General features: G+C 48.7%; 1 protein-coding gene across 10 annotated transcripts in view; it reads right to left on the bottom strand.

Moving 5' to 3' along the window:
- LOC4575958 (moesin/ezrin/radixin homolog 1) overlaps window positions 1-14,428 on the bottom strand; it is a 37,457-nt gene extending 23,029 nt beyond the window's left edge. For 2 of the 10 annotated variants that reach the window (XM_061654250.1, XM_061654756.1), the window contains exons 1-3: window positions 14,092-14,353; window positions 10,122-10,303; window positions 6,579-6,775 (exon numbers count right to left, since the gene is read on the bottom strand). In XM_061654250.1, coding sequence (XP_061510234.1) covers window positions 6,579-6,590 — 12 coding nt within the window. In that variant the 5' untranslated portion in view covers window positions 6,591-6,775; window positions 10,122-10,303; window positions 14,092-14,353. Of the gene's footprint in view, window positions 1-6,578; window positions 6,776-10,121; window positions 10,304-10,780; window positions 11,310-13,455; window positions 13,559-14,091 lie in introns of those variants that run through there. The other 8 variants (XM_061654186.1, XM_061654825.1, XM_061654389.1 and 5 more) reach the window with 6 other exon arrangements.
- Window positions 14,429-15,005: the final 577 nt, after the last annotated feature.

The following is a 15,005-nucleotide window of genomic DNA, read 5'->3' as shown; positions in this document are numbered from 1 at the left end:
TTCTATTGGTTTCAGTGTCACTTTACGCACGCATCGTCTTCCAGAGTGTTCTTGGGGTTTTGCTCCACCCTCTCTATCCTTCTCTTGAGTAGCTTCTTCCACAGCAGACACACACCACGTGTGCGATCTTCGTGCAGTAAACAATTAGCATTCGCGCAAGATTAGCACCGGTTTGGTAGGTGTGTGTGTGTCTGTGTTTGGAGGTCGTTGTTGCCGTTGTTGTTGTTGTTGTGGGAGAGGAGCCCATGCATCTTGTGCTGATGCTATTGCCATGGACTCTTTTTGCGGCCCCATCATGGCCAGCAAAACCTCCACACACGGGGAGGAGGGGGAGCTACTACTGCTTCCCTTCCTTTCTCCATCCCCACCCCCCCCCCCCCCTCCTCCACCACAGCAATCAATGGTTGACCCTGGACTCCCAGAACGTGCCCCAAGCGCCCATATAGCAGATGCGCGCGCGTGCCAGATGAGGCTGAGATGCGCTGCTGCCGCTGGCACGTGGGGCGTGCTGCCCCCGGGGCACTGTTTCCTCCGTTTTTGCTCGTTTTGCGTCGTCCCCTCAGCGGCGGCGGCCATCGCGCACTACCCTGTCAGAGTCGACGCCCAGAGTCGTATGAGGGTATGATGTGATGTGCGCGCGAGAGTGAGTGAGAAGTGCAGCGGTCAAGTGCAGCTGCAAAACCGACGGCGACGACGGCGACGGCTCTGTTTGGTGTGACTCTCGTCCCCCCTCCCAGTAGTATCACTCTATCAGCACACAATCTGGCCGTAAGAGGCAATATTATAATTGAGGCATTGTTGCGCTCTCGTGAATTGTTTACGTATGCACGCGGCAGCCAAACCGCAGCAGCAGCAGCAGCAGTAGCAGAAAATAATAGTAAAGGGCCTTCCCATCTGCCTTCCTCTACCGCCAACTTCCTTCACCATGCCCTATCCTAATCCCACAACAATTGGTAACTGAGCGCGCGGGCGGACACGCACACACGCTGCACCGTGCTGCCGTTTCGTTTGCTTCGTTTGCGGTAAACAATTCTGCGCAGATGAGCTCAACTTCGTGCATTCGGGTGAGGTGTGTGTATAGCAAAGTGGAACAGCACCAGCAAGCTAGCCTAAATCGAACACCCTCTCTCCTACGTGCCTTCATCTGTGCGGCACGGACAGTTTGCGTTTGGGTTGGTAGTGAAAAAAAAATCCAACAAAACCTCACGTACACGCTAGCAATCCCCCCCCCCCCCTCGCATGACAACTGTTGCAGAGTAGTGACACAGAAAATGACAACCAACGCTCGCTTTATCGGGGGAGGATGTTGTCCTTCGGAGGTACTGGAAACGAAAATAAAACAGAGCTCCCCTCCCGTCCCGGACCTCTGGTCAACATCCGAGGCACGTTTTTCGGGGTGAGACCGTTTTATCACCGCCGGGGTAATCTTAATATTACCCAAATGGCGGACGCCGGCGGCGTACTGGCCGACAGATGGCGCCACGATGACAGCACACGATCGGCACGAAATCGGGGCAATCACATGGATACCCCTCGCACCATCATCACCACCACCAGGAGTCACCAGGCAGGTCGGGTTGGCGGCCTCGCGGGAGACTCATTTTGCTAATTTTCTGCTCCCTCTCTCTCTCTCTCTAAACCGCCGCCACCGTTTCACCCAAACCTACTAAGTGCTACTAAGTGTTTCGGGTGAGCTCATGGTTCCCAGCCGAAACTGCAGCACGAGTTAGTGTGTGTGTGTGTGCTCATACACCCATTAGCGCAAACGCGAGGTTATCGGGCAAGTCGTCACGAATTAGTGATTGTTTAACTGTAGAAAAACAAAACAAATAACACTACACTAAAGCGTATCGACCATAAAATGGCGATGGTGGTGTTTAGTTTCCATTTCCACCGGGTCAAATTAAAAAAAAAAATGGGTTGGGTGATAAAACGCTGAAAAAATGGCTCCTAAAGCTGCCTGAAAAACCAAAAAAAAAAAACACTTCCAAAGGAATGTTCTTTGGCAGTCAGTTTTCGTGCTGGAGAAAGCAAAACTGGGGTTTCGATTGCACCACCGAGCGACAACCGAGATTCCGAGACTGTGGTATGCCTCCCGCGGGGAAGGTTTGATAGGACGGGAGGAGGAGGGAAGGGGGCGAAGTACACACTGATAAGATAACGAAACAGGCCGGCTCTGCCTAGGCAAACTGTGGCGTACCAGTTCTGTGCTGTGAGACAACACTTTTTTTTGTTCCCCCTACTCTAGTAGCAGGGCGAAGAATTGTTGTGTGATGATTTGGTGTCTGATGAGTGACTGTCAAGAGCGGATGTGATGTGCATTTCCTGCTGTAAGTGACAAAAAAAAACTAGTTTCGAATTTCGCACCCACCGTAAATCAAAACAGTAAAGTTTACTGGAAAAGCAGTACGTAAGGCGGTAGCTGCAGAGCGTTACGTTAGCGTGACGGCGCGTTACGCCCGTGCGTCGCAAACCCAACGGCAGCCGATTATAGATGGTCGGTTTAGTTGACATTAACAGGCAAATTTATTGTTTGCATGCTGTTAGAGAGACTGTAGACTGTAAATTGTACAAACGTGTACTGATCGTTTGTGTCAAATTTCACATTGTTGCCTAAAATGCAGGAAAAAAACGTGAATTGAAAGCAAAGCATCAAGTGTGGTTTATCAATAAAACCACGGTCACGGAAAAGAACAACATGGAAAGAAGCATTCTTCCGGTCATTCTCTATCGCTATCGGCTGGTAGTATATATTGCAGCTGCTAGTCTGGAAATCACAGCAAGCAAACATACACAGCACCGCACACCAAAATCCCCATTACGAATCGATCGAAAACGTTGTTCGAGGTAGAGTGATGTTATCAGAAATATTACTTGTACAAGAGTCATGATTGGTTGAGGAATCTTTTACTCTTCTTCTCTCTGTCAATGTTTCGTTGGCCGCTATAATAAAAAGAATCTCGTTAGCACTGCGCAAATGAAGAACGGGAAGAAGAAGCTCAAATGAACATACTTGACCTCTTTTTTTAGTTTCGGGCGTGCAAAGGAGACAACACCATTGTTATTATTGATATTGCACATGTTTTTGTGCTTCTTTCTCGTACTTCGGTTCTGCTTGTTCTTTTTGCTTACTGAGAGATATTAATTAAATGTCCTGTCGTCATCTACAAGATGGGTTTGGCAAGAGATCGCTTTTTTTTATTTTCCTCCTCAGAACACAACATCAAGACACGTTCTACGTTTTTGTGGCATTAGTCGGAGTACTGTAAAAGTTTTAGAGGTCGGACGGGATGTGGGGAAGAACGGGTCACACGCTTGGTCGGAAGGAGGAACGATCCACGTTCGGTATTGTATGAACCGGTGTGTCTACCACTGGACCACCGAGGCGCTCGCAAGACGGACCGAATTTAAGCGAATACATTCTCCCATCCCATCTTCCCTTGCATATCGATTATCGATGCTGCAGATCCCAAAATACTCTTAGCGTAATTCCGACTGCTTCTCCTCGCGGTAGAATATGGCATTGATTATCGATCGTATTGCCGGGTTTAATTTCTAGTGCTCCCCCATCGCACCGAGTCTGAATCACACTGCGCTGAGTTTATTAGAAACGAAGCGCTCTCACTCTCTCATTCTCGATCCTGCTCTTTCTCCGACCGTTCCCGTTTCTTTTTCAGCGCAAAAATGATCTCATTATCATCGATTTATTTTTCTTCGGCCAGCGTGGCATGGCACACACAGCAACATTTGGTCACAGTTTAAAAAAGGAAGAAAAAAAAAACACATGTGCACAACATGGACAACGTGAACCACCGCGAGACCGGCGCGGGACGACAGGCAATGAATCACACACACCAAAATAGGCAATAGCGCGCATACGAGGGCAGTGGATGGGAAAGGGAGGGGGAGTGCGGGTGTAGAAAACAGCAAAACAAGTACAAACAAACGGAGCCTAGAGGTGACGACGATGATGATGTCATGGAAAAGATGTGTGTGATTCTTTTGCCAGCCTTCTTCTCTCCTCACCCACCGCTTTCCGCCCTGTCACCCGCCCGCGTACCAATCTTTTAGCGACTTCGCAAACAATGCTGCTGTCCTTGGACCACTCCCGTTGCAGCACACTCCACTCCGAACCACGATTCGCGGCCGGAACGACCGGTTTTCCGATTCGTTTTCTTCACTGCAGCCCAGAACTGCATAATGCTGATAATGGGTAGGGGGTAGGAGGTGTAAAATAATTATAAAAAAACCGCGCTTGTTGTATTGTAACCCTCCCGTCGCTACCACCCCCGCCTTCCACAGCATCCACCGGCATCGCACCAGGCCAGATATGCAAAGAAGAAGTATATTTGCATTGCCATTTGGTGGTTTGACATTACCGAAACTGCGCCGGCTACTGTTTGCACGGGCTGCCAGGGAGAAGGACGCTGCCAGCGCACGTCATCATGGTGCCACTGATGCTGTATACACGTACGGTCTCAAGCGTTTACTGCTGGCTCCGACTATTTTTAAGATAATTTGTAGATCAACAACAGTGAGCAATGGCGTACGCGATCGCCAGAATCAGTACAGTGCCGGGGCCGCGTTTTATAAACAGCAATTAGCGCTTAAGCAAACAGTGACGCGCCGCAAAGCTAACAGATGAAACATCCGCTTGCCCGCGCGCCGCGTACACGTCAATCGGGTGATCGTCATCGTCGGGGTGGCTGGGGGTCGTTTTGTTTTTTTTTTTTTTGTTAATTTGACAAAACACAGTTGCGGCCAGAGTTTGGCTTTCGCTGCTGCAGCACGCATGTGTGTTTCGCCGCGACGATGGTGACGTCCACCCAACTCCGCAGACAGCAGACCGCACTAATTGGCTTACTGTGCTGCAGCAGCAGAACCTTAGGCCGTGCTGCGGAGCTGCCACCATCGTTTGATTGCCAAGTTTTCCACATCAATCGATAGGATGTAGCAGTGGTTGGCATCGTTTCAATGTAACAGTTTCTCCGTGCACTGTGCCAATATCAGAATTATTGGAATAAACAAACCAAAGCCTGGAGCCGCACGCTCGGGTGTTACTCTAGCAGAAAATTCAACGAATGCATCACCCAGACGGATACACGCTGGTGATTAATGCTACTAATTTGCATCTTTTGCCTCACTCTCCCACTCCCGAGCTTGTCATGCTCTATCGTTGTTGCTTACAGTAGAACACGTGATGGTTTGCCACTATGTACTTCCCCCTCCCCAGCAGTTACGTAACGCTTGGAGTGGGGAGTAGTTGTGCGATTGCTGATTCTCCCGCCTGACATCACTTGTCTGCATCAGTCGGAGACATCCAGTCAATGGGAGCTGAGAACTAGTCTCAGACCTTAGATGTTTTTGAGCTTCGCTTTACAGGCGTGAGTTATTAGGAACTTGTAGAATACAGTCTTTCTGAGATTTCACCAGGCTCTATCAATGAGGACCATAAATCTACAAGAGTTGCTAGAGATATTGAAGAACTATCATTGCGAGCGTCATAATGTTCTGACAGCTCCAGATGACATGAATTCTTGATATTATTGTGATACAAGGAACATCTCTGAAGAGCGTAGAGCATCACACAGCTCTCACAAGTTGAGGGCATGTGACATTTCAAGCACACACTGCCAGGGGGACATTACCGCAAATCACACAACTTCCCGGAATCATCCCAAAACCTCTCTCCAACGTCCTGCTCATGTTATGTCTGCACGCGAAAGAGTAAATCAAACAATTTTACGAAGCTTTTCCCACAAACCGTAGAAATCTCGAAACCACGCCACAAACTCCACACACACGGTAGTAGTTGGGGAGTGTGTGTGTGTTTTTTTTTATTGCTTTCCGATACAATCAAAACAAAGCAAAAGAGAAACCCTGCCGATTTTACGCACGCACGCCAGGTACGAGGGGTTGTGGTTTAGTGCTAGCAGGTTCGCGCAACAGCCGCAACAACGATGATGATACTTCAGGTATGCCGTCTTCTACCCCATAATTTCCACAACCCTGGAGACACACATACACACACACACACACACGGCAGACCACTTCCGATTGACTATTCAAATCGCCGCGCTCCCTTCGTTACGTTACTATGCCGAGCCGACGAAGACGCCACACATTGTGTGCACAAGCGCGCTCTTCCTGGGTCGGAATTTCACCACCGCCCAAAAGCCCAAAAGAGTGCCCTCCCTATATTTGACTTATACGCTCTTTTTTTTTGCTGCGAATGCACACTTTCTTGATTAGCGTTTGGATTGATCTCTTAATTTGCTAGCAGTAGCACGTACTCAATACTCAAAAGGCGTCAAAAGCGTTTAAAGCGAGGCTGCCCCTTTCACCGTCGAGTCTTATGCAAGACGACGGCTTTGCGCTATCTGTGCGCAATAGAGTCTTGTGCCTGGCGATAAACATTGCATTTTTATGCGAACTGTCTTTGCTGCTCCGGAGATTCGCCGGGATCACTCGGCGGGAAGCAATCGTACGGCAGAAGAATTGGCGAGCGTAACTCGCGGAGAGAATAGTAATGTAACTAAAAAAGAAAAAAAAATGCAAGAAGCGCTTTGTGTACTTACTGATTTCGGCATTTTGATTGGGTTGATTGGGCGGTTAGTAAGTTGACCGGGAAGGAAGGATTCGGATTTGAAAAAAAAAACTGATACGCAGAGCCTTGTTGTTGCCTGTGTTCTTGCTGTATGTCTTTACAAGCGAGCGCAAGCTGTCTCGGCGGCCCGAATGTCGTTTACGTGGATGGATGTGGTGAAGTGTTTTGCTAAAATAAGGAGAAGAAGAAGAATAATAGTAAATATAAGAAAAATTAAACAGACATTTAGGATTTCGAAAAGTGTCGCTTAAATTACACCCATCCAAAAAAATCCCTATAATATAGCGACCTATCGATCTTCTTTTTGAGCTCAGGGTACGGACGCGCGCCACGTTTACTTCTCGTGGGTCACACAAATGCCGCTGCTATCGGGATTGGTGATGTTGCAACCGCACGGACACTTGGTTGGTGAGTTGGTTGGTGATACTACTCACTTCTTTGTCCCCCCCTCCTTTCCTCAGCTTACTTGAACGGTTTGTGGGATGCGGATGAAGGAAGCACACCAAACTGTAACGGGCCGTGTGGGGGTATTACACGTAACACGCTCAACTCAACGCCACACCACCTATTACCCCGAAACACTCGACGTATTGTGAACGCGTGTATTGCTTTTCGCTCGCCAGCAAAATACAAACCAATCCATCCCAAATGTGTGGGGCCCTTCGCGCATCGCGAGACATCGGAAAAGCCTTATCGGCGCAGTATCGGAATGTCTCGGAACGCGCGAGCGCGCGCGCGGGGATGTAAGAAGGGGCGTGTGGTGGACCTAGAGGCAGTGGGGTAAAACGTTACACCTTTGCTGGGTATATTCAGCTGGTCGGTGCATTCTTTCCGCCAGCAATACACAATACACCGACACATTGGGTGTGTGGCGCGACGACTCTTGTTCCTGTCAAACTGCAACCCTATCACGCGTAACCAAAGCAATGTGTGCCGATGATGTTGGGATTGAAGAAACACACACGCACACTCTCACACACACATACACACATGCAAGGGAATTGTTGTTTTTTTTTCATGGAGCGATTGTTTCCCTCCATTACGCACAATAATGTTTGTTCGGATTTCGAACCGGAGAGGCGGCGAAACCCCGAAACCAGCGCCAATGTAACGTAAACGCAACAACAACAAAAAAAACGGAGCATGCTTCCGGACGCCTGGATGCCGAAAACAATGTCAAAAAGAGCACGTAACGTTTGCAATGGTGTGTGTTGTGAGTTGTGAGCTCACGAAAAGCTCAATGCAAAATTGCACCTCTCGTAGTAACGTTGTCTGTAGGGAGGTACACTACGGGGTTTAAGTCGATCAGCGTGCCGCACTGTGTGCGAGAGCCCTTGGTGATCCGGTTCTGACAGTTGGCGGAACTAGTGTTGTGTCATGAATCTTGGTTTGAGTTTTATTCATATGAATCTGCAGCGATGAGTGATTCGAGTCTCGATTCGAATCTCCAAAGATTTATCAAACTCTAAGGAGTCATGAATCTCTTCTTGATTCATGAATCATTTTGAAATATTCAGGAATGCTCGATGATTCTTTAGAGGCTCGTGAATCTTTCGAGATTTATGAATCTTTTCAACCGAAAATTAGTTTCGTTGAATCATTTAAAATATTCATTCAGATTCACGAGTCTGAATCAGATACACCCCAAACCCCAAGCGGAACACTATCTTGGACCCGGCCTGGCGTATATTTAGTGTTTTCAGCACACTTCTTTTCTAGATCAAACGGAAAGTGACTGAGGGTTTGGTTCGATGACAGGTTGCTACGCACTAAAAAAAATGCAATGTTCGCCCCCCCCCCCCCCCTCCCCTCTCCACTCTTTCCCTCTCTAGCTTGTTCGATCAGTGTCGTCCCCATTCAACCGGAAAAGGGTGCGGCCGACAGGGGGGGGGGGGCACTTTTCGATTGTTGTCAGCACCCTCTGCACCCTCTCCGCCCTCTCCGCCCACATGCAACACACTACGACGCGGAAGCAATAAGGGGTACAGGGGGGGGGGGGGGGGTATATAATCAAAGGGGGTTTCACCGAACCGGTTCGAGGACGGTTCACAGGAAGGTGGAAACAAACGGAGCAATGTCGCCAGTTGGAGAGGGGGAAGGTGGCGACTACCACGCCACACCAAACTACTAAAGCGAGTTGCGAGTGAGCAAGTGCAGCGCGGTGTCGTGCACATACAACAGAGTGCGCGAAACGAGTTCCAACGTCACCGGGCAGCGTCAGTGTAGGGAACCTCCATGGGCGGGGTGGGTATGGGAGAGCAATATGAAAGCATAAAAAGCATTATATTTTAACGCTCCAAAAATAACGTCACTAACGCCGTTTTCAGTTATTGTGAACGTATTGTAAATAAAAACATTTCTACACAGGGTGGTTCGTAAATCATCGTTTTATTTATTTTTTTAAACATAAAAGTTAGTATCGGAAATTAAGTATACGATACAATAAAGCAATTTATCTGAAACGTTCTACATTTTGTGCTATTTTTTCCGTATCCATTCGAAAAGAATCGGAAAAAATAAAAGTAAGGAAAAGGATATGTCAATACTGCTCGAAAAGGGTAATTCAACGACTAGTAATTTTCCATTAAATTAATCTGAAATTACCAGTAGTTAGGTGGTTAGATAGGGATAAATTAAGTCCGATTTGTCTGGTTGGGTCACGCGTAACTGAGGCAGCGCTCGGTCAGCAACGGAACATGGCACATAAGACTCCAACAACAATGAGTTTTATAAAGTTAATAGTAGCGTTTTTTTTTGAAGATGTACATAATCGGCCAACTTGACAATTACCGTTGTCCGCCACTCTCTGGCACAAAGCAACAGCAACAAAAAAGAACCTCATCAGGAAACTCATCAGAGCATTCCAATGTTTCGACAATGCTCCAAGCATCGATAACGTTGGGCAGATTTCTGATTGCTACCTGCTCACTCACACAAATGTCTTTACCATCAGAACCAGCCGGCGCGGCACTTTGAAATGGTTTGCCTCGACTGATGCAATCTCTCTCTCGCTTTCTCGGCCGGGACAAGAGCCGACGCTGATAAGAGTTTGTGGGGGTGGTGCGTCACTCGAAGGAATGTCACGATATCGCATCGAGCAATCGAGCGCCATCTTCTAACCCGTTTTTCAAGTGTGTGGTGTCAAGTGGTGGAAAGCTTTATATCGCCTACCGATTCCAACGAAAGTACGCTGAACCATCATAATCCGGCGGCCCTCCGAATACGAACGATGTCGCCACGCAACAAGCGACGAACCTCTCCTTCGCTCCCGGCTCGGACGTTTGTCGCCCATGCTCTTGGGCAGCCGCGTGTTCTTTTGCACTCCTCTCGGAAGCATCGCCCGATAGCCTCGCTTGCAGTATCGGTCGCCGGCGAACAAGCAGTGATTGCTTGCCTCTCCCACCCCCTACCGGTATCTTATCATCGGCGTCACATTCCGTCCGGCTACCGGGGTCGTCCCGCCATCCCCACAAACACAAAACATATATACACACACACACACTCCTCTACTTACCCCGCGAAGTGATGCTTCCTCTTCTTCCGAGTGGGCAGGGGACTTGGGATTTGCTGTAATCGCTAACTTGACCGCTTCACACTGTAGTAGGCAAATTCAAGGCGCGTCTTCTGGCGAATGTCCAACTTCCGGTGACTTGCGGAAATGGCCTTAGCTGCGCACGGCTCGCACAGAGGATTGCACTGCACGGGGAGACGACGCGCACGCGACAACAATTACGAACACGACACAAACGTTTCGAGCGAGAGGGGGGAGAGAGAAATGAAGTAGAGGAAAATAATTTATATATAGTATCGATATGGACAACACCATCTAGCACAAGGCGCAACACGTTCTCTCACACGTTCTTATTGTATAAACGGACAGGGAGTTGGAGAAGAAATATTTAAAAAAAAACACACAAACGTCTGTCGAGATTCCGGGATAACCCCAAAAATTAACCTACACTACAAACACACATACAAACACACACACACACACATCAGCACACATTCATAAGAGGAAGGAACAATAGGAAACCAGAGAAGACGCACGCCCGCACACACCGTACAGCCGAGGGGCACTGTTTGGTGTATTTATTTTGAATTTGGCACACCCTTTGACAGAGGAAGATGCATTTGCACCGGAATTGTCACACAACACACACACACACAACTCACCTCTCTCTATCTCTCTCATACACACAGAGACCCTCTTAGCAAGTGCTGTGGTGATCGCGGTCAACGGCTGAAACACCGGAAATGCCGTAGTAGCTAGTAAAACCAGCCAATGTGCAGGGCGTACAGCGACGTAACAGTAACTCATTAGCGCGGCGAGCGGGATGCGATTTTAATAGAAATAATGACAGAAGAAACGCAATTTATCCGCAGCAGGCGGGAATGAACCACTTCAAACTGGAACGTCAGCTTATCAGGTGCGTTCCGTGGTCGTCAACAAACGTCACCGCCATCATGATGCTGCTGTTCGAGCAACTGTGAGGTTCGAATCCTGAACCCCCGGGAAAGGGATGGTATATTTAAATGTATGTTGTGGAGAGAGAGAGAGAGAGGGAGGTGGGTGTCCACACAAAACTGACGTAGTAAATGTTTAAAAATCTGCTTACACTAATTAGCACAGAAAAACCAAAACAAACACAGAGGAACAACGCACACGGACACCCAACCCAACCGAAGAGTTGGACAGGAAAGCATTCGCTTTTGGTGGACAGGTGTGTTGGTTGGGTAAAAATTGTATTCCATTCACGAGAAAGTCAGAGAGATAGAGCGAGAGCGAGAAAGAGCGAGAAACAGTGAGAAATGTGTGGACGTGTGCAGCAATAGCAGCGCCGCCTGCCTGGTGCGTCAGTGGTGGTGTGTAAAGAGAGGGCTTTTGCAGGTGGGTATAATAACTTTCTTTTTCGTAACAGGATCTTTGTAATCTGCTTACACTGTTGTGTGCAGTTGGAACATTCTAATACACGCGCGCGCTCTTGCGATACCTGTTACTACTATCAACATGGACAAGCACACGCACACATACACGCAGAAACAACATTTGCAAAAGGGTAGAACAGTAAGAGCACCAACACGGGCACAACGAAAGATAAGTAAAATATAATTACTAGAAAAAAAACAACCTGCTGAGTAGGCTCTAGGAAGCGGGACATTTACGATACACAGCCTACATTTCCGCCTAAAGTCTGCAAGCGTGTGTGTGTGTGTGTATCAGGACGCCAAACGGAGCAATATTTCGCGATCGGAAGGAAATCGAAAGACACGATCGACATATGCGTCCGCCCTTGGTAGGGAAACTAGCAACAGGCTGGCTCGAGTTTCGAACGTAAAAAAGAGAGAGCAAGCAAGAAGATCATTTGAAATGGCAAGAGAGCGACATTAAGCGGATTCGATCCAGCGATCTCCGCAAGGGTACACTGAACCACCCTGTGCTAGCCCGGGGGCTGTGATTTCCAGCAATGGTGCACGCGTTCGCTCGCGTGTGTGTGTGTGCGTCTGACTCGATCGGAGTGGTGTTGGTGATCGCTTGATCAACGAGCATCGATCACTCGACGCGCCACAGCGAGCAGTGAATGAGGGAGAGGGAAAGTGTCTGTACGATGTTGTGGAATGTGTTTGTTAATGTCTCGGAAAGGCTCTTCTGTCTCTGTCTCTTTCTCTCTCTGTAGAAGCGTTTTATCACACCATTCCAATGCAACAGAAGTATCGATCAACAAACCAACACACTACACCATGAAGAAAACAATGCACACACACACACACACATACGTACACCTATTGGTATTTTGTATTTGTGGTTGTGTGGGTCCGTTTAATTTTTATCACTTTCTTCTGGTGTACACTGTGCTCTTTTTCCTTTATCTTGCGCTCTCTCTCTCTCTCATACTCTATTTCGCTCTCTTTCTTCCGCTTGAACCGTTCTCTTTCTTTCCTTTGCCGGCGGTGGGCATGCGGGCTTAATGAGGTGATGATGTGAAATTCCATCGCGCACCTTCTCCCTTCCCCCTCTCCCACCGCGCGCTTCACCGCCCCTTCCTTCCATCCTTTCACAAAGGTGAGTTTTACGTGGAACGTGCGAGCAGGACGGTGGCGCGAACGTGCGTGTTCGAGCGAGTGGGACGGTACGCCCGATCGGTACGGGCCATCTTGCGGCACTCGTGTACAAGCACGCTGGAACTCAGGTTGGTTGACGCGCGTACCAGCCAGCCAGCCAGGGTAGAGGCCCGCTGGATTTGATTTTTTTTTGGGGGGCGTTTTTTTTTTGCTTGGTGTTTGTGTTTAATAAGTTGGTTGTTGCGCATTTTTGGATGTTTTTGATGCTCGTCCCCGCATGCAGCGGGAAAGAAGGGGGGGGGGCAGGAAAAACGGCAGCAGTCTTCTTCCTCTTCCCCACCAAAACTCCTTCAAGGGGGGAAGGGTGTAAGAGAGGATGGATGCACACACACACACACACATAGAGGCTGGTAATTGACGTTGTTACGCGACTCCGGGAGGCTCCCCTCCTGAAGGCTTCCTTCTTAGACTCTCAACAAAAAAAAACGGTGCCATCATCACACTACACACACGTCCAACACTTTTACGCACACTGTACCGATACACACACAAACATATACGGCTCAACACAAACACGCACACACACACACACTATGACGGGCGAAAGAGGCGACGTCTGCTTTCTTTCGTGCGTACCCCTGACCTGTTCCGTGCGGGTTTACGGTTACTACGGGTTTTCTACTGCTGCTGTGAACCCCTGAACTGTTTGGGTGAAATCTTTCCCAGGGCACGTGGGAGGAGGGGGGCGGGGTGGTTGCAAGCGTTCACGATAAAACACAAACAATTACCACCAATCGGGAGGTTGGAGAAAGCCAAAGTGTGTCGGAATTTTCCGGGACAACTCCAAACAACGGTCGATTGAGCCAGCCAGCCAATGCTCCCGGCGGAACGAAAAGCTGCGAAAACAATTTTGTTGGTTTTGTGCTTTGCCGAGGAAAAAAGGGAGCACGACCAACCAACACCAAAGGGAAAAAATGTTGGATGTTGGAAAAGCAACCTGAGACACACACACTCACACACACACACGCATACCCGACACCCGACCGCGCAATTCAAATTCACTGGCCGACGGGACAGGGGACGGCATGCCACGTGTGTGAGTGTGTGTGTGAGAGAGGGAGAGAAAGCGGGAGAGACGGGAATCCAGTCGCACCGACACACGTACACACACACATACAGACACACAAGCGGTAAATACCTTCGCACCGCAACAGGGTGGCGATGGATTTGCCCGTCAAGGGGGTGGTTTTTTTTTCGGAGTGCCCGGGGCAGTGAGGATGGGGAAAACATCAGAAACACACACACACACACCCACACACACACACACACACACACACACACACACACACACACACACACACACACACACACACACACACACACACACACATACAGGCTGGGATCCCTAAAACCGGCCAACGTACCATTCAACTATTGATAGCGACGAATTAGCAACGTAGGAAGCTTGCCTCTTCTACCCCATTAACCAAAAAAAAAAGCAACACCCATTCACAACACGCACACACACACGCACGCACGCACGCACGAGACCCTACACAACAAAAAACGGTGTGACTAAGAGGGAATAGAGTAGGATTTTTTTTAAATGGTAGAAATTATTCGTACGATATTGGCCGTGACTCGGGAAGTCGAAATCCACATCCGTAATCTAGTGACACCTCACGTATAGTAGTGGTGTTCGCTGCCCGTCACTGCTGGACAAATGGTTCCTGCGGTGCGCGTCCGGAACGATTCCGATCCGATCCGATCCGAGGGGCTGGAAAGCTTGAGCTGTGTGAGCAAGCACCCCCTACAAAGAACAGAAGGGCGAGCTTTTCCTGCCCTTTTTTTTGTTGGGTTCGAGGAAATTTCACCCCGCAATCGGCAATCGATTTTAGGGAATTTATTTAATTTTTTTGTTTGAATTTTTTATAATCATTTTTCACCACAACTTTCGTGCCGAACGCCAATTCAACTGGCAAAACCAAAACCCGGCTGCCCCGGCTGGAGTGACAGCTTCAACCCCTATTTTTCGGAAGCTTACCGGTTTTGACACATGCACCGCTGGCTGAGCAAGCACACGCGTGCGGGCTGAGCTTTTGCTGAGTTAGATTTCGTTTCAAACATTGTTGAAACGTTTCAAGCGCGAAATGTTTCACGGGCTGGAATACTGCACGCGCTGGAGTTCCAGGAACTTGGGATCTCCCTTCCGCTTGCTCGTTTGGGGTGGTTTACAGGGGGGTTGTTCCCATCGAATGGAGAACAGTGTAGGCGCCAAATGCTACACTTTAATAGAGCGATTGATAATGGGGTGAGTTAGTGGAGTTGCTCAAAGTAC

The sequence above is a fragment of the Anopheles gambiae genome, chromosome X, assembly GCF_943734735.2.
Source record: "Anopheles gambiae chromosome X, idAnoGambNW_F1_1, whole genome shotgun sequence".
Taxonomy (NCBI): domain Eukaryota; kingdom Metazoa; phylum Arthropoda; class Insecta; order Diptera; family Culicidae; genus Anopheles; species Anopheles gambiae.
The sequence above is the reverse complement of the archived record's forward strand: the minus strand, read 5'-3'. Positions and strand labels throughout refer to the sequence as shown.